The sequence below is a fragment of the Monodelphis domestica genome, chromosome 2 (assembly GCF_027887165.1).
Source record: "Monodelphis domestica isolate mMonDom1 chromosome 2, mMonDom1.pri, whole genome shotgun sequence".
NCBI classification, from domain to species: Eukaryota; Metazoa; Chordata; class Mammalia; order Didelphimorphia; family Didelphidae; genus Monodelphis; species Monodelphis domestica.
Window position 1 is genome coordinate 232,141,818 of NC_077228.1, and position 22,553 is coordinate 232,164,370.

Below are 22,553 nucleotides of genomic sequence, written 5' to 3' on the forward strand. Positions count from 1 at the left end.
CCTTCCCTCCTAGTCTGGGGACAGGGAGGGTGGACCGCTAAACCACTGAATGCCAGAGAAATTACTCTTTTTCTCTGTCAAGGGAATTGGGAAAAGGGATTCCCAGGAGGCAAAGGCTGGTGCTGGTGGGAGTGGACCACTTGTTCTCCATCAAAATGAGACCCCATAACCAAGAGCTTGCTTCTTCTGCAGGAGCCCTCTCCTGAACTTTAAACTGGACCAAATATAGCCAGATAACAGCTGTTCCTAATGTCTTAGAGTTCAGTAAGTGGCAGGAATGATTGCAGAGGGATAGGGGGAGGTGGTAGGTACAATGGAGGGAATCTGCCTATGTCTGTCAGGAGCACTGAGGAAGATCACAGTGCCAATTAGGCAGACCCCATCAGCTCCAGGCTGCTCTGTGTACCACTGCCTCTATTCTTTGGCTCCCTTACCAGCTGTGGAAGCAGAGGGAAGGCAGGGAGACTTGGGGGATAGGGGGGAGGGAGGCTTGGCCCTGGAAAATGCCTCGGCCAACACTGGGGCTCTTAGTTTCCCCCTGACCCTAGAGAAAGAGATGTATAAAGAAAAAGAACCAGAAGGGATGAGAATGAGGACAGGGAAGAAGAAAAGGGGTGGGGATGGGGTGAGTAGGAGGAAGAAGAAAAAGAAAAGACCACTGGGAGAAAACATCGTGGGAGAACAAAGCAAAGCAGGAGAGAGAGACAGAGAGACAGAGAGGAGGAGGAGAGGAAAGGAGAGGAGAGGAGAGGGGAGGGGAGGGGAGGGGAGGGGAGGGGAGGGGAGAGAGAGAGAGAGAGAGAGAGAGAGAGAGAGAGAGAGAGAGAGAGAGAGAGAGAGAGGAGAGGGGGGGGGGATGAGAAAGTAATGAATTGGTGCCTGGAGAAAAGACAAAAGATAGGGAGAAAGAGAAAGAAAGGAAGGAAGAAGGAAGGAAAGAAAGAGAAAGTTGGAAGGAAGGAAAGGAAGACCAGAGACAGAGAAGATGGGAAACTAGCCCCTTAGACTCTGATAGGCCTGCCTAACTGGATGATAAAAGACTTCTTTCTTTCTTCAAACAAGATAGAACCCTCTGAATTGAAGAAAAAATTTTTAAAAATGATTTTTATGAATTAGAGCAGCTGTTCTTGGACCCATTCGTCCTCTGTTTATTGCCTGAGTTGGGGAAAACACTGGGATTCTTTCAGGGGCTGGGGCTGGGCTCTGCCTGCAGCTGTGCTCAAGGAATGTGCCTTGGGCTCGGCAATGGCTCATTGCTGAGCTAGCCTGGAGGATGGGTGTGGGGGTGGTGGAGAGAGGATGTGGTGGGGAGGGGGAAAGAGGGGGAGGAGATAGGTCATCAGGGACTAGCTGATTGTAGGACCCAGAGGAGCTTAGATCCACTCTTCAGTTAGGGCTTGGTTGACACCAGTCCTTGGGAGAATGAGTACCTTGAGACTGGATCCCATTATATGGGAGGGTCAGGGAGAGATGCTGAAGGGAAAAGGGGAAGATGAAGAAATAAGTCAAGGACAAATGGTCCTAGGAAAGAGATGGCTTTGGGATGTGACAAGGAAAAGAAGACAGTTGGGGGTAGGGCTGGTATTATTCAGGGATGGCAGGGAAAGAAAGTAGGGAGATGAGGGCCGGTGTTGAAAGACCTGTAGGAAAGGGGGAGAAAAAGGTAAAAAGAAAAATAGACTTGAGAACTGAGCAGTGAAATGACGTTTTCTGAACTTCAGCCTTGGAGTACTAGCTCACTACCAGACAGTACCCTCCCACAAATGTTCCCAGAAGGGAAGGGGACCCAACACACACCTTATCCCCTCCTTTCCCTCTCCTCTAATTGGCTGTGTTCTATTATGGAGAGTCTGACTACTGTTTAAGTAAGGTTGTGGCAAGTCCATATGGGGATTCAAGCCCTCTACTGTTAACTGTGCCCCTTGCCCCATTCTTAGCAGAAGGGAATTGCCATGGAGACCCAAGAGACTTTTTTTTTTTAAACAAAAATCCTATTAATATAAATGGCAACAATTAGGCAGAGGATATTCAGAATTGGGGAGCAATCAGTACCTAATGATGTGTAATAAAGCTGGGGGAAGTCATTTGGCCTTTCTACAAGCCAATTGTGGGAATGGGTGGAGGATGGGATGCAGGAAAAAAACCACATGGACCCCACTAGGTCTCTGGGCTAGAGTGAAGCAGAAATAGTGTTCCAACTTTAGTTAAATCTTCCAAACTTCTCCCTCTCCAGGTGCCCTAGGGCTCCTCTATCTGGTCCTATGCCTGAAGGTCCAGAGTATTTGCATGAGGAAGTCCTTGAGAAAGTAGAATAGAAAGATAATATTGAGGGGGTAGCAAGATGGCTCAGTGGAAAGACATCCTAGACACTTCCTAGCCGTGTGACCCTGAGCAAGTCACTTAACTCCCATTCTGCCTTGGAATCAATACTTAGTATTAATTCTAAAACAGAAAGCAAAGGATTTTTTTTTTTAAGAAAGAAAATGTAAAGAGAAGGTGTGATTCAACCCCCAGCTTTCTTCTGAGTCTCTGATCTCCCAAGAGCAAGGAACTAGTCATTGATACTATGACCTTATTTTATGAACAAGATCAGATAGATCCATAGATACTGTGGCCTTATTTTATGAACCTTTCATGTGGCAAAGAGAGGCAATGTAGTAAACCAAATAGAATGTCAGATCTAGAGTCAAGACCTGTGGCTATAAGAAATGATAAGCAGAATGATTTCAGAAAAAGTTGGAAATATTTGCATAAACTGATGCAGAGCAGAACTGGAAGAACATTGTACAAAGTAACAGCATTATTGTACAAGCATCAGCTACAAAAACTTGGCTACTCTTAGCAGTGCAATGATCTGGGACAATCCTGAAGGACTAATGCGACAGGAAATGCTATCCACCTCCAGGAAAAGAATTGCTGGAACTGGATAGATGAGGATCAAAGCATACTATCTCAGAGCAGTGTTTTTGTGGTTTTATTTTGGGATTTCAGTTTTATATGAGTGTGCTAGTCCAACAGTGACCAATATGGAAGAGTTTTTTGTATGATAATACATGTTTGGCTCAGATCAAATTGCTTACCATCTCTGACTAGGGGAGGGAAAGGAGGGAAGGAAATGATTTGGATTTTGTAATTTTGGAAAATGTATGTTAAAGATTACTGTTACATGTAATTGGGAAAATAAAATATCTGAATTAAAAAAAAAAAGACTTGTGATCAAGTCTCTCCTTAGATACTTAATAATAGATACTATGTGACCCTTTATCCGATAACCTCTCTAAGATGTTTTTTCAACTGTAAAATCTAAGATTCTAAATGATGTTTCCTTGGTAAAGTCTTTGTTTAAAACTGTTTCTTTTGCTGAAATTGGAATGTTCCAAGAAAATGAGTATATAACTAATGTGCTTAGCATTAAGGATAGAGGAAGCCAGCTAGATTTGGACTAGATTTGCCTGGCTCTCCCTCAGTGGAAAGGTCTGGGTAGCCTCCATTTTAAAGGATGGGCCCAGGAACAAGAGTGATTCACAAGGGAACCATCCACTGGGTCTAGGTGATGGTCAGAGAAGGAGGGAAAAAAAGCAATAAAGTTGAGTTTCTTGTAATAATGGTGGATAATTGCCAGGACAGTTTAGCCCCAGTAAACTGGACTTTAGGGTGTCCCCAAACACCAGAAAATTCTATTTAGACTTGGAAGAGGCCTTATGGATTATCCAGTCCTTTATTTTATAGATGAGAAAATAAAGGCCCTAAGAGGTCAGCTGAATTGTCCAATGTCCCAAAGTCATGCTAAGTCAACAAGTATTTATCATGTGTTTATAATGTGCTAGGGAATTCAATGAAAGGCAAAAAACACACCCTGTCCTCAAGGTGCTCACATTTAAAAAAAAATAATCCATATCTTCTGTTTTAGTATCAATTATGAGACAGAAGAGTGGAAAGGACTAAGCAGTCAGGGTTAAATGTCTTGCCCAGGATCACACAGCAAGGAAGTGTCTGAGGACAAATTTGAACTCTGGTCTTCTCAACTCCAGACCTGGTGCTCTACTCACTATGCTACATTGCTGCCCCAGGTGCTCATATTCTAATGAGAGAGACAATGGTACACACAATGATACAAGGTAAACACAGTGTAAATGAGAGATGATTTCAAAATGATGGAAAAAACAAGGAAAGGCTTCTTGAAGAAGGTGGGATTTTTACTGAGATCTGAAGGAAGCTAGGTTCATGGATTACATACCTTGAGCTGGAAGGAATCTCAGAGACCCTCTAGCCCAAATATTAAGTAGCAGGTCCAAAATTCAAATCTAGAACTTTGACTCTGAATCTAGTACTCTTTCCATTACTGGCCAGTCTCTACTAGAAGCTTCCCCCATGATGGCAATTCTCGAGGAAGAGCCTTGGGTTCAAATTTGATGAATATCCAATTGGGCCTGAAAGGAACCCTCCAATTCAATCTCTCCTACTCAGACTAGAGTAATTCTAAGGTTGGCTGAACTCGGGGGGGGGGGGGGGGTAGAAGAGAAGGGGAGGTCTCATATTCTTTTTTTCTTTTCTTTTTCTGCTAAGAGGATCCAGAAGCTACTCAGACTATCCTTATACTTCAGGCTAGAAAAAAGGAGGAGGAGGGCTGGGGAGGGGGGGGGTCAGTTATACTTATTCACTGGATGAGTGCTTAAATTATTGCCTTTTCTCACGTCATCATACAAATAGGGAGGATATGAGAGAGAAGAGTAACCTTCCTCAGTCATACAGACACTGTTCACAACAGCCACAATGGGCTCTGTGAAGTCCTCCTCTCAGAGCTGATGTTTCCTGGACTCTGCTTCCTCAGACAATGTTCCCTGTCCCAGAATAAAGATCCTCCCCTTCTCATTTCCTTTCCTCTTTCTTCTCCCAGACCATTTCCCATTTGGTCACTCTCCAGGAGGAAATGGCTGGTGGTGTTGGGGATTGGGGAGAGGGGAAGGGAGGTAAATGGGGAAACAAGACTTCTGGCATGGGAACTGAATGGAACTTGGGGAAGGAAGGGGTGGGAGAAGATGTGTCCCAATTCCTCCTCTCCGGCTCAAGTAGCAGCCCCCTTGGCCTCCTCTCTGGCCCACAGCTGAGGGCTGACATTTGCCAGGGCAGACCTAGGCTCCTGGGGCATTCCCCACCCCCTACCCCCTTGCTCTGAAAGCCCTGCTCTGTTTGGGATTTAACAGGCCTAGGGAAGGTTTTACAGGACTCCAATGCTTCCCCTGCCAGCCAGCCCTGGGCCTCCTCTATAACTCCCTTTCTCTTCAAGCCAGGAGTATTTCTATGGAAAGCAGCCTCTCCAGCCTCCCCTCTCCCTCCCTTCCCCCCATCATTGTCTTGAGACAATAAGGCCATTTTCCCAAAGGCACAAAGCAGCAGGGTCTGTCTCCCAGGCTCAGCTCCCAGTTCCCTTCTTTCCCTACTGTCCAGGGGGTGGGGGTGGGAGGGTGGGAGTGGGGATGCAGGAGGGAGTTGATAGGGAGAAGTCATTAGCATTAGTACTCCCTCCCATGCTTTTTTTAGGACCCTCACCTGTTCCCAAACTTCATTCCTTGAGCAAGAAGAGGGCAGGGGTATGAGAATATTTGGAGATGGGAAGGGTAAGGGAAAACACTGGGCCACCAAGCTCTTGTGGCCACGAATTGGTTAGGTTTTTCCCCCCTTGATTTCCACTGTAATAAAACTTTAAGAAGCTCTAGGACAGGGTTATAAGAAAAGGAGGGTGGCAAATGCAACCATGAGCTAGTTCCTTGATTTGATAATGCCTTAACTAAATTATAATAATATTTTAATATAATAATATATAAAATCTAAGATGGGTTAAAGAGTCAGTCTTGGAACCAAAAGATTTGAGTTCATCCCACTCCCAACACACTAGCTGACTCACCATAGGCAAGTCTACTGCTCTGGGTTACTCTCCAAACAAGTTGCAGAGAAGGGCTGACCTTGATAGGAATTTCCTCATACATGTGAATGCAAATAAAATCATGGGTCTGGTTCCTAAAGATAGGATCCTTAAAATGCCAAAGAAAGTCAGCTACCATGGGGGTCTGTCTCTGTCTCTGCCTCTGTCTCTCTCTGTCTCTGTCTCTCTCTCTGTTATCAATTCTAAGACAGAAGAGTGGCATGGACTAAGCAATCAGAGTTAAGTGACTTGCCCACAATCATACAGCTAAGGAGTCTGATGCCAAATTCGAACCTAGGTCTTCCTGACTCTGGGCCTAGTTCTCTATGCACTCTACCTAGCTGCCCCAGGCTCATGGGTTTTCCTTGCATAAAGCTTGAGGGCTAAGAATGACAAATTCAAGAATCAACAAATAGCCCAGTATTAAATCGAAAATCCTATCTGATTGTAAGTGGTGTGGTAGAAAGGATACTTGAGCTGGGAATCAAATCTGTCCCAGACAGACTAAAGGAAAAGGGAAAGGATCTTTATTCACAAAAAATATTTATATTAGTAGCATTTTTTGTTGTTGCAAAGAATTGAAAACAAAATATTTGCCCATCAATTTGGACAAATTATGATACAAGAAAATGATGGATTATTATGCTATTGAGTCATAAAAAATGACAAGAGGAAAGACTCAGAGAAACCTGGGAAGACAGGTATAAATGGATGCAGAGGGAAGTGAGCAGAGTCGGGAGAACAACTTATCCAATGATTTCAGTATTATAAAGAAAGATAACTATAAAAGATCAGAACTTTGATCAGTTCAGTGATCAATCAGAAGATGAACTGGAGGTGTAGAATGAGTCCTACATCTTTGGATACAGCCTATATGTGTGGATTTGTGAATTTGTCATAAGAAAGAACTTTGGGGAGGGTGGAATGGGCAGAGTGAGAGTTGTGAAGAATAGGGGTTAGTAATAATGAGGGGGGAAAAGGAAGCAAAGAGACAAAAACTACAACAAATCCTTAAAAATATAAAGAGAGCAGAAAGGAAGTTCAGAAAACTGGACATGATCAAGCAGGGCAGTGATACAACTACCATATTAAATTTAAAACATACCCCCCAAAATCAATTCAATGAGATTTGTGATTTTCTGTGCAGTTTTCTTTTTCTGTTCTTCTTTGTGTAGGAAAATGTTCATTTTCAATATTTTCAAAGTTCATAATTTTTTTTTTTAGTCTGGGATAAAATTTTACCCCTGACCTACAAGTTACAAAGCTACTGCTTTGTAATATAGTAGAGAGAATGCCCAGGACTGGGGAGCCAGGAAGACCTGAGTCCAAGTCTTGCCTCAGCCACTTACTAGTTATATGTTGTTGTTTAGTCATTTAGTTGTGTCAGGCCCTTTATGACTCCATTTGGGGTTTTCTTGGTAGAGATATTGGAATGGTCTGCCATTACCATCTCCAGCTCACAGTCTCTGGGAACACATTTGAACTGAGGTCTTCCAGACTTGGCACTCTATCCACTGTATTTTAGCTTCCCCAACTAGTTATGTAACTCTGGACATTCTACTTAGTCCTTTCTGTGCCTCTATTTTCTCATCTGTTAAGTGGGAAGAATAATAACATCTACCTTTCACAGTTGTAGTGAGGATCAAATTAGTTACTATGTAAAGCACTTTGAAAACTTTAAGAAGCTACATAAATACTATTGTTGTTGTTGTTAGGCCTTGGACAAGTCAGTTCACTTTTCTGAAACTCAGCTGCTCACCTATAAAATGGTGATAATACTTGCACTACATATATAACTGTAAGCTCTAAAAAGAAAAAGTACTGTACTTTGTAAACTGCTATATAAACATGAACTATTAGCCTTCCTCTATAGTAATCTCAGCAGCTTCCCAAGTCCTCTAGGTCCAACAATGTACCCAACATTTTTCCCCAGAGTCTACTGTCCTTGCTATCCCAGGCTCCATCTCACCTAGACTGTTCAGTAGTTGTCCCAATAGGAGGAAGGGCACAAAGGTTATTTTTAAGTATTCATTAAGCTGATTCATATGTGTAGCCCTCTTCCGTGACACTGAATTAAGCAAGGGACATGAAAAAAAAAAAAGAGTGGTAAAATCCACATCCTTACTCTTGGAGTGTTCATATTTTAAGTATGTACAAATGAGATATTATATGTGTATATGGTATATAATACTAATATATAAATATTATCATATATTAAAATATATTACATATGTGTATATGTATGTGCAACAAATGCAGCAATAGCTGATCCTACTTCATGCATTTTTACAATTTTTATATGATAGCCCCAATTTTTCCATATTTCTCTCTCTTTCTCTCTGTTTCTTTCTCTCTCTCTCTCTCTCACATAAATTAAAATCTGGTCTTACACTAGCTGTATGGCCCTGGGCAAGTCACTTAAACCTGTTTGCCTCAGTTTCCTCATCTGAAAAATGAACTGGAAAAGGAAGTGGCAAACCAGTCCTATATCTCTGCCAAGAAAACCCCAAATGAGGTTTCGAAGAGTCAGACATGACTGAAACGATTAAAGAACAATCTCAGAGGGCTAGTACAAGTCCTTGGAGCTAAAGGGGCGAAGAAGGTGCTTTTGCAGAAAGTGGGACTTGAAGGATGCTATCGAGATCAGGAGAAAGTACTGAGAAGGGAGGGAATTCCAGACATTCGGAAAATCTGGTGTAAAGAGATGGAATCTGGTGTTTGAGAAATAGCAATAAGGATTTTATTTTCCTGGTCCAAATCTGTGATTTATTGGTGTAGGTGATTTCATCCCTCCTGTCAATGCAGATAAGCATCTACCTCCAAGTTAAAAGTCTATAAGAGTTGCCATCACCACTGAGAAGAAGCATATAGGTATAGCTAGGTGGTTCAATGGATAGAATGCAGGGCCTAAAGTTAGGAAAATTCATCTTCCTGAGTTCAAATCCTGCTTCAGATACTTACTAGGTGTGTGACTCTGACCCTGTTTGCCTCAGTTTCCTCATCTATAAAATGAGCTCTAGGAAATAGCAAACCATTCCACTATCTTTGCCAAGAAAACCCCAAATGGGGTTAAGAATTGGACAACACTGAAAAATGACCAAACAAGATCATTGAGAAGTTAAGTAATGAGGCCAGGATCACAGTCAGTATGTATGAGAGATGAGACTTGAACCCAGGTCAGTTTGATTCCCAGGGAGCTCTCCATTCCCCTCACACTGCCTCTTTTCAATATTTTTTCCCTATTTTATTGTTATGCAAAACATATTTCCATATTGATCATTGTTGTAAGAGCAAAGTTAGACATAACCAAAACCCCAGAATAAAACCAAAATGTGAAAGATGTGATGTGAAAGATGACTCCAACAGTTCTTTGGAGGTGGATAGCACAAGTCTTTCAGGCTGGACCCAGATCAGTGCATTGCTGAGAGTAGCCAAGTTTTCACAGATAACCGTCATCCGATTCAATATTACTTTTCAAATATACAAATATTTTTAATATCAGAAAATCTCACTTTCCAGGGAATCCATGTTTATTTGGCAGCTAGATAGCAGATTGGACAGAGCACCAGGCCTGGATTTGGGAGAACCTGGGTTCAAATATAGCCTCAGACAGATTTGCCTAGCCTATATGCCACTCTTCTGTCTTAGAATTAATACTAAGAAAGAAGTTATGGGTTAAAAATTTTTGTTTATGTATGTGCTACAGTGAAGGCTCAGATTCAAAGCCTCAGTGAAGATCCTTAGGAGGTATAATTTTCAAACTTTGCCCAGATGCCTTAGTTTGGCTCTGCCTGAGGGGATGGAAGCTGTGACTTCTTCCATCTGAGGGAAGATGTCAAAAGCCGGGCAACAGTGGTCAGGTTCCTTTGGAACAACAGGAGTGGGCAATCTGCCCCAGAGCCCTGGGAACTCCCTATGCCCCTGGCACACACTTCAAAGGCAGGAGAGGTATTCCACTGTAACCCAAGCTCAGAAGGGAACCCTTCCAAAAGGGAGTCCAGCCCTGAGGGGTGGGGGGAGGAGCAGGAAGCCAAGCAGGCTTCTGGCCTGGGTACGTGGAGAGCAGGTGTAGAGACACACGGAATCCTGGGACTCCCAGAAGCCTGGAGGCTTCCAATTCGAAAGAGCCTCTGGGCTCGTTGCAGAAGTCCTTTCTCCAACTCCAAAGCCTTAAAATATCTTTGATATTCAGGACAAGTGATTCAATGAACTTCTCTCAAACATTTCCAGAGACAGAATGCTCCCAACCCCTTTAGGCAGGCTGCTCTCTGCCTCCCTTAGGATAACTCAGACCCTTTGGTTCTCATTCTGCCCTCTAATGCAAGCAAACAAATCCAGTTTTTCTCCCTTACAACAGCCCTTGCTAACCTGGCCACTTTCCCAAGGAGGCCCTCTTAACTTTGTCAATCCATCAATCTACCAGCATTTAAAGAGTGCCCACTATGTGCCAGCCACTGGGTTATGTACTGAGGCTACAAATTCAACAAGCAAACAGCCCACACCTTCCAGTATGACTGGTCTATTTGACCATCATTTCTATTTCTAAAGACACAGCCTCAGACTGCCCTTGGGGTCATGCCAACAGATGTGTGTATCTAATAAAAATAAAAGTGGTAATGATCTTGGCTCACATTTCTATTGGGTTTTAAGGTGGACAAAGCACTTTCCTTGCAATGGCCCTGTGAGGTCTATCTCCCCCGGGGAAAAAGGCACCAATGCCTTTTCTCTAGATATATAGATATGGGAATACACACAAGAACTCAGAAGCACATACATACCTTGCATGAAAACTGGTGAATTTCAGCAACTTCTCAGACACCTATTACCTAGGTGACTTAAGGGCAGCTAGATGATGAAGTGGACAGAGGGTTGGAACAGGGGTTGAGAAGCCCTCAGTTCAAATCCAGATAAAGACACTTAATTATGTGACCCTATGCAGGTCATTTAACCTCTCTGTGACTCAGTTTCCTCTTATGTAAAATGGGGGGGGGGGGATAATAGCACCTACCTCCCAGGGTTGAGACAATATATATAAAGTGCTTTGTGAACTTTAAAGCACTATAGAAAAGCTAACTATTATTATTATTGATGATAATGATGCCACTTAATTGAAAAATCTCAGTTTCCTCATAAGATAGGGGGCAACAATTCTTATTCTACTACCTCAAAGTGAGGTTCTGTGAGGGAAGCTCTTCTGAAACTTACCTGTGCCATAGGATTGTGAGTTATTAATAAGATTATCATTATCATCCCTGGCTCCATACCATTCTGGAGCATTAGGATCATCTTAGAAGGGATTTGCTCTCATGATAATAATAATGCACATTTATAAAATTATACTTCAGTTTGCAGGTGCTTTATGTAATTATCTAATTTGAGAATCAAAAGCACCCTGTGAGGTATTACTAACACCTTTGTGTATTATATTATTTCTATTTTACAGATAAGGAAACTTAGGCTCTGAGAGGTTAAAAAGACAGAAGATTTGCTGCTGGCCTTGTGGCTCGTAAATCCAATTTGAACCTAAATCCTCTTGACTTCAGGTTGGGTACTATTCTAAAATACCACTTCTATCACCTTCCAGTCTTCTTAGTCAACTCTGAGCATCATTTGTTGTCGTTCAGTCATTTTCAGTTGTGTCTGACTCTTTGTGACTCTGTCTGGGGTTTTCTTGACAGAGATACTAGAATCATTTCCTTCTCCAGCTCATTTTACAGATGAAGAAACTGAGTCAAACAGGGTTAAGTGACTTTCCCAGGGTCATACAACTAGTATGTGAGGCCAGATCTTGCTGATTCCAAGTCCAGGTCCCTATCCACTATACCATCTAGCTATGTATCATTAAATGGCTATAAAAAGCAATTCTATGTCACTCCCAACACCAGGACACTTTGGTTTAGAATCCTGAAAGACTTTATGTTTAAACTTGGCTTGGAAATAAGGGAGAAGGCAAGGTTGATGAAGAATGACTGTATGACCTTGGACTCCAGTCACCTCTACCTCCCTTTTATCAAGAATAAAATGAAGGTGTTGGACCACAGATATCTCAAAAATCCCTTCTATGAAGGGAATTAATCTCTTAGAAAGTGTCCTTGATCAGAGATATAGTAGAGAAAAAAGGGAAGCCATGACGGTGGGAAGACCACCTTAGAGATTGATACATTTCCCAAACCTTAGAAGGCCTCCTCTGGAGTCATTTCTTGACCAAAAAAAAAAAAAGTCTTTTAAGTGCATTTGGGGGAACTGAATATCCTAGTTCTTTTTAAGAAGATATAGACTTCATGGAATGTTAGGGTTAGCATCTCTCAGTGATGTCCATAGATATTTCTGGGTTTTTCAGAAAACCTGTTATGAAAATGGGAAAATTTGTCTCTTTTCCCCAAAGACTAAGCTTAATCCCCAGACATAAGCTATTATTAAAAAAAATGCTGAGGATCATGGGGAAGGAGAAGTTGATTTTTGAAACTGGAGAGTGCCTGGGATCTCTCAGGATCTGTCAGTTTGACTATGATCTCTCTGTGTCCCAGCTAGAGACAAACCTTTGACTTAAGACTACAGCAGACCAGATATTTGAGAGTTTGAGAGTATTGGAGAACTGTACCTTGGGAAGGCTTGGGAAAACAGAAGGATAAGGGGTTAAAGTTAGGGTAAAAGGTGGGCATATATAAGGCATAAGCCATGCCTGGCTTCTTTCAGAATTTCTGCCCCCTCCAGAGACAAGAGACCACAAGAGAAATAAGTTTCAGAAGTCTCTGCTCTGCTTTCCTCGCCCCCAACTTCTAGCCTGTTCCCCATTTCCCTCCCCAGCACAGGCCCCCATCAAACAGCATCTCCTTTCATCGGCCCTGTGGGTGGTCCTGGCCCTAACAGCTGGGGGGTGGGGTGGGGAAGGAGGGGGCAGGAATTCCCTGACAATAGAACCAGCTGCGCCGAACCCCACCAGCACCACCCCTGTTCTAACCCTCCCAGAACAGGGTGGGCCAGGATGCTTGGCTTACCTCAGCCCAAGAGAGGCCCTAAGTCCCCTCTGACCCACCCCACTCACCACAACCTCTAACCAGAAGATGAATCCATCTTCCCCTAGTTGGAATAGGTCTCCTGGGAGGGCCTGGGGTTTGCAGGATAAGGGGGTAGCAGCTGCCCTTGGCTCTCTGTCTTGTCACCAGATGTTACTTCATGACCAGCTCCAGACCAAGTTCAACTTCTCTGCCCAGTTCTACAGGAGCCTATTAGCTTCCCCAAGTCCCACCCAAAGAGCTTGCAGAGAGCCCAGGCACCACCAGGGCTCCAACATCAATTCTGGGCTGGTGGGAGCATCAGGAAGTTCATTCCTCCCCTACCCAAGGACCTTTCTGGACAGCAGATGCAAAAGTCCCCAGACCAGGGAGGGAGTGCCTGCTGGAGGAAGACGAGCAGGAGGAGGAGCAGGAGGAGCAGGAGGAGCAGGAGGAGCAGGAGGAGCAGGAGGAGGAAGGACACAACTCTGGAATGTTGAAGAGGACGGGAGCTGGCTCCTTTTCTGCCTGTTTCAGTCTCAAAGCCTTCCTTACCCCCATACCCTTCTGTCCTGCCCAGTTGTCCACCACCCTTTTGAAAGTCCTGTCCATTTTGATACAGCTGCTTTTGGGGGGATCCAAACGTTACGTGATTTGTGATGGTTGGGGAAGGAGCATGGAGGGAGGGAGTGATAGAATATATGATGATTTGGTTTTCTTTCTTCTAGGGAATGAAGAGAAATGGGGGAGGTGAGCCTGGGTTGGTCAGTTTGAGTGCAATTTCATGGTGAAAAGACTTCTATGTTCCACCCTGTGCCTGGGTCTGCCCCATTCCTAACTCACTCCCTTCTGCCTTCTTGGCCTTGTCGTGTGCCCCCACCTGGCCTTCCCTCCCTTTCTCCCCTGAACACACAAGGCAAAGGAACAGGCCTGAGCATGCCAGAAGCCAGCTGGCACCCATCCAAACTAGCAGCCAGGCATGATGCCAGGGCAGGTTGCCAATACTACCTCCTCTCTCTCTCTCTCTCTCTCTCTCTCTCTCTCTCTCTCTCTCTCTCTCTCTCTCTCTCTCTCCCTCCCTCCCTCCCCTTCCTTCTCTTTCTCTCTCCTCCTTTTCTTCCTCAGTCTCTCTCCTTCTCTCTGTCTCTCTCTCTTCCTCTCCATCTGTCTCTCTCTGATTCTCTCTCCATCTCTCCCTCCTTTCTTTCTGTCTCTCCCCTCTCTTTCTGTCTCTCTTCTCTATCTCCTTCTGTCTCTCTCTTTGTCCCCCCCCCACCTCTCTCTGTCTTTCTATCTCTGTTTCTTTCTCTCCTCCCCTCTCCTTCCTGCCATGGCTTTTCTTCGGCCCACTGGTTCTCTAGCCACCCAAATTCAAGGAAAAGAGGAAATCCCAGGGCTTGGGAACGTGGGAAAGGAGGTGGGGTGTGGGGTAAAACCATAACACGAAAGTAAAGATGAGGTAGGAAAATAGAGGCAGAGAAGGGAAAGGACTAACTGGTCCTGGGTCACATAATGAAGGAGTAGCAGAATTGGTCCAGGAGTTCTGCCTCCCAATCTGAGACTTTCTGCTTTGGAAAAGGGTTGACCACTGGTAAATTCAGCATGGTGACTTTCCCATGTGGACATGGAGCATGGTAGGTGGTTAAATTTACAAAAACTCGCTCTTATATAGAGACTTCTGTTCTCACATCAGCACATCCCTATCTAGACACACATATACCCAAACCAACTTATACACATATAAAAAAAGTGACATACAAAGCTACACAAAACATACATGCATACATTCTCCTTAGGTAGAGTCCTTTCAACTGTGCTGGCCAAGCTGGCTCTTCTTTTCTCTTCTCTTCTATCTATAAATGAAATCCTACCTTCTTCCCCCATTCACTCCTCTGGGCTTTGCTTACCATCTACTTTTCAGTCCCGTACAGATAAGCACTGTTGTTTTTTTAATGAATAGTGTTAATTATTTTTGATTATTAAAAGCATTAGAAATTTCTTTTCAGAAGGTATTTGATTTTCTAAGTTAACATTTTAATGATGCAAAGGCTCTTCATCGAATAAAACTTTTGAGAAATTGGGAAAATGTTAAAAAGTGCTATAACTACATGATGTTTTGTCTTAAATTTATATTTCCAGAGTGGCATATTAAGGATTAAAGTTTAGAAAATGCACAGTTAAAAAAAAAAAGCTCTCCCTACCACTGGGGACTTTGAGACCTTGAGCTGGCCCACAGCTGTAAACCTAAAATTAAGAGGCTTTTTAGAAGGAATAAACACTTAGAGACTTGGTAGAAGCTTAAGAGAATGCAACTCTGAATAAAGCATAAAAACCTATTGAAGTTCTGATCTGGTCACCCTTAGGGCTGGGTTCTTGGTCTTTAGCCAGAGATCCAGGTCTCTCTCTCTCCTTTCTGAGTCCAGTGCTATATCAGTGTAGCTCACAAATTAGGAGAGTCAGAAGACTTAGGTTCTAGTCCTATCTCTGTCATCAATTCAGTGTATTATCCTAAGTTTATTGTGCCTCAGTTTTCTCTTCTATCAAATGAGAAATAACAGTCCATCATGGGGTGGTAAGACTCAAATAAGTACAGATAGGAGAATATCTTGATGAGATATATTGATCAATATACAAATGCTGTATCCTCATTACTGTCAGCCCACTTCCCTCCTGAAAAAGCTGCATCTCAAGGACAGGTGAAGGAAGAGTGGCCTGTGAAAGCATCCTCAATCTGAGTTCTTTCCCCCCTACCTTCCTCATTCAATAATGCCATCTAGGGTAAAGGGGCGAATTCCTTCTCGAGCTGGAGACATGGAGCAGAGAGAGAAACACAAGGGAAAGAAGGGGCTCCCAAAGATGATATCATGTAGTGGGGTTGGGGAGAAGGGAGTAGTGAGTAAGCTATGTGGCAAATTTACCAAACTTCCCTTCTGCATTATCTTGTCACTCCACTTTGCAGCCAGGCTCTGCCTCTGGGCTCACTTTGGGGAGTCCCTGGCTTTAGGGCAGAGGAGTGGGGAATTAGTTTCTGAGGCTCTCCTGCCCTCCCCGAGGCTAAATTATATACTAAGGTCTCTTTTAATCTATCCTAATTCTGTTAAGGAAAAGAATCCATAAAGGGAAATGAGATGGGGGGAGGTGGAATATCTTGGAGATGCTGAGTCTAAACTGTCCTTTGGGCTGCCGTTGGTGGAGGGGGAAGTGGGTAGCTGGGGGCGGTTGGACTCAGGGACATCAGGAGGGGGACTTTAGGTCCAAGTTGGGGGGTGGGGGTGAGGTCTAGCAACCTGTCACTGTCTTCGAGGAGAACTCTTCTTCCCTCCCCCTTCCCCCCAAACTCAGCTCCTTATGGTTGGGCAAGGGTAGACAGAGGGACAGACCCCTTTTCTCTGGGTCTCAGCAGGTGGTGTTGCCCACAAACCGCCGCCTTCTGCTGGCAAAATTCCCAGAGCTATGTGGGATGGGGTGGGGTGGGGTGGGGGGTAGTCGTGTGGCTGGAGGGAGGGGCTCTTAAGAATAAAAGATTGCCCCAGCAGCCTTTTCCATCTCAGAAGTAGCCCAGTACAAATCACAAGGGGACAGACTATCCTCCCCATCCACCAGCTCTCTAAATTGGGATCATGATGAGAAAATAAAAAATAAGGTCACTTTCCCTCACCCAGCTTAGCCTGAGCCCCCATCATCATGCCCCACTCATGTGCACCTGAGACAATCGGAAGAGAGTCCATAGAGCAGACAGTTGTTGCTGTTAGAATAGTTTCTTTTGGCCCCTGTGGGCTGGCTTGTGACATCTTCTCTAGACCCACACATACCCTCACACCATCTATTCCTGCCACTGAGCCTAGGCTAAGGGGCTTGGGGTTACAGTCTGCAATGGGGTAGGAACAAGAGGGGTCACTTTGTTCAGAGTCCTAAGGGGGGTACGGATGAGTGGAACAACATTAGGGAAAGCAAGGAGCAGACCTGAGGCTTTGGAGAGAATTGTTTTTCCTGTTTGCCTTCAGTCTCTGTCAATGCCTTCTCTGTCTTCACCTTCCTTTCTGTGATGGGAAAAAGGTGTTGCTGAGAGGTCCTAGGTAATACAGTGAATATAGTGTGTAGGGTGTGGAGTCAGGAAATCCTGAGTTCAAATCAACTTTCAGACACTGTGTGATTCTGGAGGTCTGTAACCTATTTGTTTGCCTCAGTTTCTTCATCTGTAAAATGAGGAATTATCCTAGTACCTACCGTACAAGGTTGTTGTAATGATCAAATGAGAATATATAAATTGTTTTTTTTAATAAACCTTAAATTGCTATGTAAATGCCAGTTATTATTTTTATCTTAGGGCAGATAGAATTTAAAGGAGCAACTAGGTAGCTCAGTGAATAGAGAGCCAGGACTAGAGATCAGAGGTTCTAGGTTCAAGTGTGACCTCAGATACTTCTTAGCTGTGTGACCCTGGGCAAGTCACTTAACACCCTTTGCCTAGCCTTTATCACTCTTCTGCCTTGGAACTGATACGTGTGTTGATTTTAAGATGAAACATAAAAGGTTTTACAATATGATTAAAAAATAAGAAAGAGAGGAGAGATTAGGACAGAAGGTATTTTCTCCCCAAATGCCACCTACAGCCCCTACCAGCTCCCAGCATCCTGAATGGTGGGTAAGAGAATTGTTCTTTAATCTCTCCCAAAATGTAAGCCTTGCTCTGGTACTTAAAACAAATGTTTTTAACAATGGCTGCTCATTCTTCACCTGTCCTGTATGAAAAGCAAACACTTCTCCCTATTTCTCTCCTGCTTCCTTCCTCTTTCTCTGTTTTCTTCTCTCTTTTCTCTGACTGTCTCTCCCTCTCTCTTTTCTCTGTCTGTCCCTCCTCTCTTTTCTCTGTCTGTCTGTCTGTCTCTGTCTCTGGCTAGGCACTTTAATCTCCCTTGTTGGAACATGAGGTGTACAGTATGAGTCTGACGGACTGTCAGTAAATACGACATTCGCTCATCAGAGTCATTGAGTTACGGAGGAGCTGAGTGCCAGGAGCAGAAAGCCCTCTATACCCGATGCCAACTGCAATTACCTCTCTGTCTGCCAGTCGGCAGCAAGGGCTTAACTCTTTCCATGTCCTGAGGAAGAAGTAGCTGAGGAAGATGGGCTGGGTGAAAGAGACAGGGAGGGACAACTAACTAAGAAAAAAGCAAACTGCCCCAAATCAAGAGAGGAGAGTTTATTTCATGGTTCATCTCCCCCCACTTCTCAACAGTTGCTGAATCGACGGAGCACAGATTAATCAATAAGTATTTATTGAGGCCCCACTATGTAGCTACAAGCATGGGGGGGGGGGGGCGCCTGTCAACTTCCCACCCCCTACTGGGGACATGGATTGCTAAGGGGTGGCACGCCCGGCTCACACTGACAGCTCTCTACCCCCTCCCACCCCCAGGCTGGCCCATCTGGTGAACATTCTTCCTACCAGGGCTACCAAATAGCCTTGTCACATCTAGTGGGATGAGCATCCTACAGTGGGGTCTTAACCCAGCTGTGAAACACATTTCCCTAACAACTAGCTTTTTTCCCCTTCCGTCTACCCTCCCCCCAACCAAAAACAACTTTTTTGGCCTTTTGCACATCAGGATAGAATAATTATTATTCTATTTCCTTCTTCCTCCTCCCAAGTCTGAAGCTTTCATAGGGAAGAGGATGATGAGAAAGGCTTAGCCCCAGGCTCAGAACTCACCTGACCCACCAGAGCATGGAGACATCCCCACTGAGAAATGCTTGAGATCTATATTATGCCCACATCTTCCCAGTTTAGTCCTGTACTGTCCCATCCCCCTTAACTAGGGCTTATTCTTGCTAGTTGTAAAGGTTAGTAGAGGCCAATGGGTCATTTACTTGCTCCCAACTCCTTACCCCACAAAATCTAAGTGCAGAAAATGGAGCCCCCCTCTTCTCCCTCCCCCATCAGTACAGCTGAGTCTGAGAGCAGGGAGACTCTAGAAGCCCTTCCTTACCTTCATGGGAGTGGGAGAACCAGATCTGGGAGGTACCAGAATGGGGGCCCCGATAGGCTTGATCAGAGGGGGAGGAAGTGGGACCACTGGGATGTGCAGGGGCAGTGGATCCCAGGCTGCTGGTGAGGAAACTGCCCATGAAAGAGGAGGCTGGAGGATTCCCCATTAGGCGGCTGCTGGCTGTGGACAAAGAAAGGGAGGAAAGAAATGAGTATAGTCAGTAACTGTTTGGGGTCACCTCCACAAAATATAGATATGAATTCATTCATTGAAACATTTCTTGAAAACCTTTTATATGCAGAGCACTATGGTAAATATGGGAGAAAGAGAAAAAATGATATAGTTTGTGCTCTTATTGAGTTTACATTCATTTATCTGGAGAAAAGTATATATTCAGGGGCAACAAGGTGGCTCAGTAGAGAGACAGCCAGGCCTAGAGGTGGGAGGTCCCAAGTTCAAGCCTGGCTTCAGACACTTCCTAGCTGGGTGACCGTGGGCAAGTCCCACGGTCCCCATTGCCTAGCCCTTTCTTGCTCTTCTGTCTCAGAATTAATACTGCCAGAAGGGAAAGGGAAAGGGAAAGGGAAAGGGAAAGGGAAAGGGAAAGGGAAAGAAGGAAAGGGAAAGGGAAAGGGAAAGGGAAAGAAGGAAAGGGAAAGGGAAAGAAGGAAAGGAAAAGAAAGGAAAAGAATGATTTAGGGGCAGTGAGATGACTCTGTGGATAGAGAGCCAGGCCTAGAGATGGGAGATCCTGGGTACAAATATGGCCTTAGACACATTATAGTTGTGTGATCCTGGGCAAGTCACTTAACCTCCCACTGCCTAAGCCCCTGTCATTCTTCTGTCTTAAAATTGATCCTTAGACTTGGAAGGTAAGGATTTGAAAAAAAGAAAATAGACTGATGCCATTTTCCAGATGAAGTCTGAGTCTCATGCATCAGTCAGCATGGTGCATATTCTCCCACAAGTTTATTCACAGGCTAAGGAGCTCATCCCAGTGCGGACTGATGCATGGGACTCAGACTTCATCTGGAAAATGGTGTCAGTCTATTTTCTTTTTTTAAATCCTTACCTTCTGTCTTAGTATTACTTCTGAAACAGAAGAGCAAGTAAGGGGTAGGCAATGGGGGTTAAGTGACTTGCCCAGGATCATACAGCTAGAAAGTATCTGAGGCCAGATCCAAACTCAGGAAAATGAATCTTTCTGACTCCAAGCCTGGTACTCTATCACTTAGCTGTCCTATCTGGCATAAAGTAAATGCTTAATAAATATTTGTTGACTGACTGCCTGACACCTGCTACCTTCCAATTTCTGTCAGGAAAAGATTATATGCAAATGGACACATATATTTAGAGACCACCCTACTGGCCAAAAGGCCTACTGCTACCAGTATGGAACTGCTCCCTCCCCTGGGGAACACAGTGGGGCATCTTTTCAGTCCAGCTGAAAATAGTCTCCATACCAGCAATGTGCAGCTGTGGGCACATCCCAATGAGCATAATCACACACGTGTGACGTGCTCACTCAAGAGAAGGACTCGGGGACTCTGACAGTTTGATCTCACTTGGGTACCCAACTAATCTACATGTATATTGGGAAAGAAGAGCAAGAATGAGGGATGGTCTTGTATCTGCAGGCATTACCATTAGTGGCTCCCTAGGGCTCAGGACCTCTCTAGTGTAGCACAGAGCCATGGCGGTGAACAACAGCCCCCGGGCTCACCTCACACCCACTGTCCTCCTCCCAGAGTAGCTGGCATCAGGCCACCAAGCCATTATCCTGATCATCTCAGTTGACACCACTCAGCCAAGTCCTAAACGCTCAAGTCTCAGGAGGGAGGAGCTTCTGGGGACAGTCTATCCAGGTAGAGGGGAATTATGGGGAGGGGGCTCTTAATGCCAACGGTCCTAATGGGGATTAGAACTATCCTTCCAGTGAGGGGGACAGGAGTGGGTGTCTAAGCCTGCCAGGAGCTTTCTGTCTCCAAGTGAGAAGGTATCACATTCCCAAGAGCAAATGCGAAAAGCCTGAATGCCTCCCAGACCAACTGGACTCTACTGATTGGCTTGGCAGCTTTGGCCTCATTACTTTGGCAGAAAAGAGATAGTGCCCCTTGGGGCCAGTTCCAGTCTGAAAACCTGATACCTCTGACTAAACAGGCTATGAGGAGCGTGTCTCCTTAAGGTGGGGGGTAGAGAAGAATCTTCATTCATGGGGAATGTTGACTGTTGGGGCACATCCTTTCTGAGGTCTAATTCTGGGTCCTGCTAACAGAGTTCTTGGGTCATGTGTGTGTGTGTGTGTGTGTGTGTGTGTGTGTGTGTGTGTGTAAGTGTGTAAAAGAGAGGAAAAAGGAAAAAAGAAAAGAGAGGAGGAAGGAGGAGGGAAAGAGGAAAAGAGAGAAGGAAGGAGGGAGAAAGGGAAGTAGAAAGAGAGAAGGAAAAGATAGAGAGGGAAAAGGAAAGCAGAGAGGGAAGAGAAGATCTTAATTGAATATCTAGCATGTGATTCAACTGATCTGTTTAGCAATCTTTTCAATGTTTCATGCATGTCACACTCTATTACTGGACTTAACTACAACTTGTAGGGATTCTCTTACTTTATTTTTTCTAATCATTTTTAGAGTCAGAGCTTTCTTGGAGGCAGCAATATATAAGTCACCATTTTCCTTTAGAATATACTAGCATGAGGATGGGGGTGGGCAGCTAGGTGGTTCAGTGAATTGAAACCCTGGAAAGTCTTGGGTTCAATTCTGGCCTCAGATGCTTCCTAGCTATGTGACCCTAGATAAGTCATTTAAACCCATAACCCTACTCTTCTACTTTGGAACCAATACACAATATTGATTCTAAGTTAGAAGGTAAGAACTAAAAAAAAGAGAATATAGTATATAACCTTTAGTGATGGAGATGAAGGACATTGCTCCCCTCTATACCCCTACTGGAAGCATCAGGCTTGCTATTTTCCCCATCCCCTAGTCCTGAAGTGATTGATTGCAAAGGTCTGGTCCCAAACTATCTTCTTAAATTCTGACTGGAGGCCCTAGTCCATCTCTCCAAACCTCTGTGTCTGTGTGTGTCTGTGTGTGTCTGTGTGTGTCTGTGTGTGTGTGTGTGTGTGTGTGTGTGTGTATGCGCGTGTGTTTTATTTGCCCTTCATGGACCAATGATATCACAGGGTGATGTCTTGGCTCCAGCATGAATTGGATTTAAGTGAGTCAGATCTGCACAATTTTATCGGCTTCTCTCTTCCAGAGTCATCTAAGTCCAGTGGCAAGACAAAAGTCAGGATGACTGGCCATGGCCTGGGATGTGATGGATAACGTTGGTATCTTAGATGTCTGACCAAGCTCTAAGAGCTCCACAGTGCTTCAACTGCTTCCAAGGCCATTGGAACAAATTGTTCTCATCCACCCATTCCACCAGAGAAAGTCTTCACATGCTTGGGGTAGACATCTTCCTAAGTCATTGAAAGATTTGAGAGATATGTATATACCTCCTACCGGATAGAGAGCTGGACTCAAGAGTCAGGAAGACCTGAGTTCAAGTCCTGTCCCTGACAAACTGGATGTGTCATGATAATTTCTAAAAGGAAATGATATTGCAGATTATAACTAGTCCTGGGCAAATCCCTTAACTTCTTAA

The 22,553-nt window shown here is 44.3% G+C and overlaps 1 protein-coding gene across 3 annotated transcripts in view; it reads right to left on the reverse strand.

Moving 5' to 3' along the window:
* Positions 1–22,553, reverse strand: part of BAHCC1 (BAH domain and coiled-coil containing 1) — a 178,717-nt gene that overhangs the window by 61,518 nt on the left and 94,646 nt on the right. For all 3 annotated transcript variants that reach the window (XM_056817346.1, XM_056817344.1, XM_056817347.1), the window contains exon 3: positions 18,909–19,088. In XM_056817346.1, the coding sequence (XP_056673324.1) occupies positions 18,909–19,088 (180 nt within the window). The remainder of the gene's footprint in view (positions 1–18,908; positions 19,089–22,553) is intronic.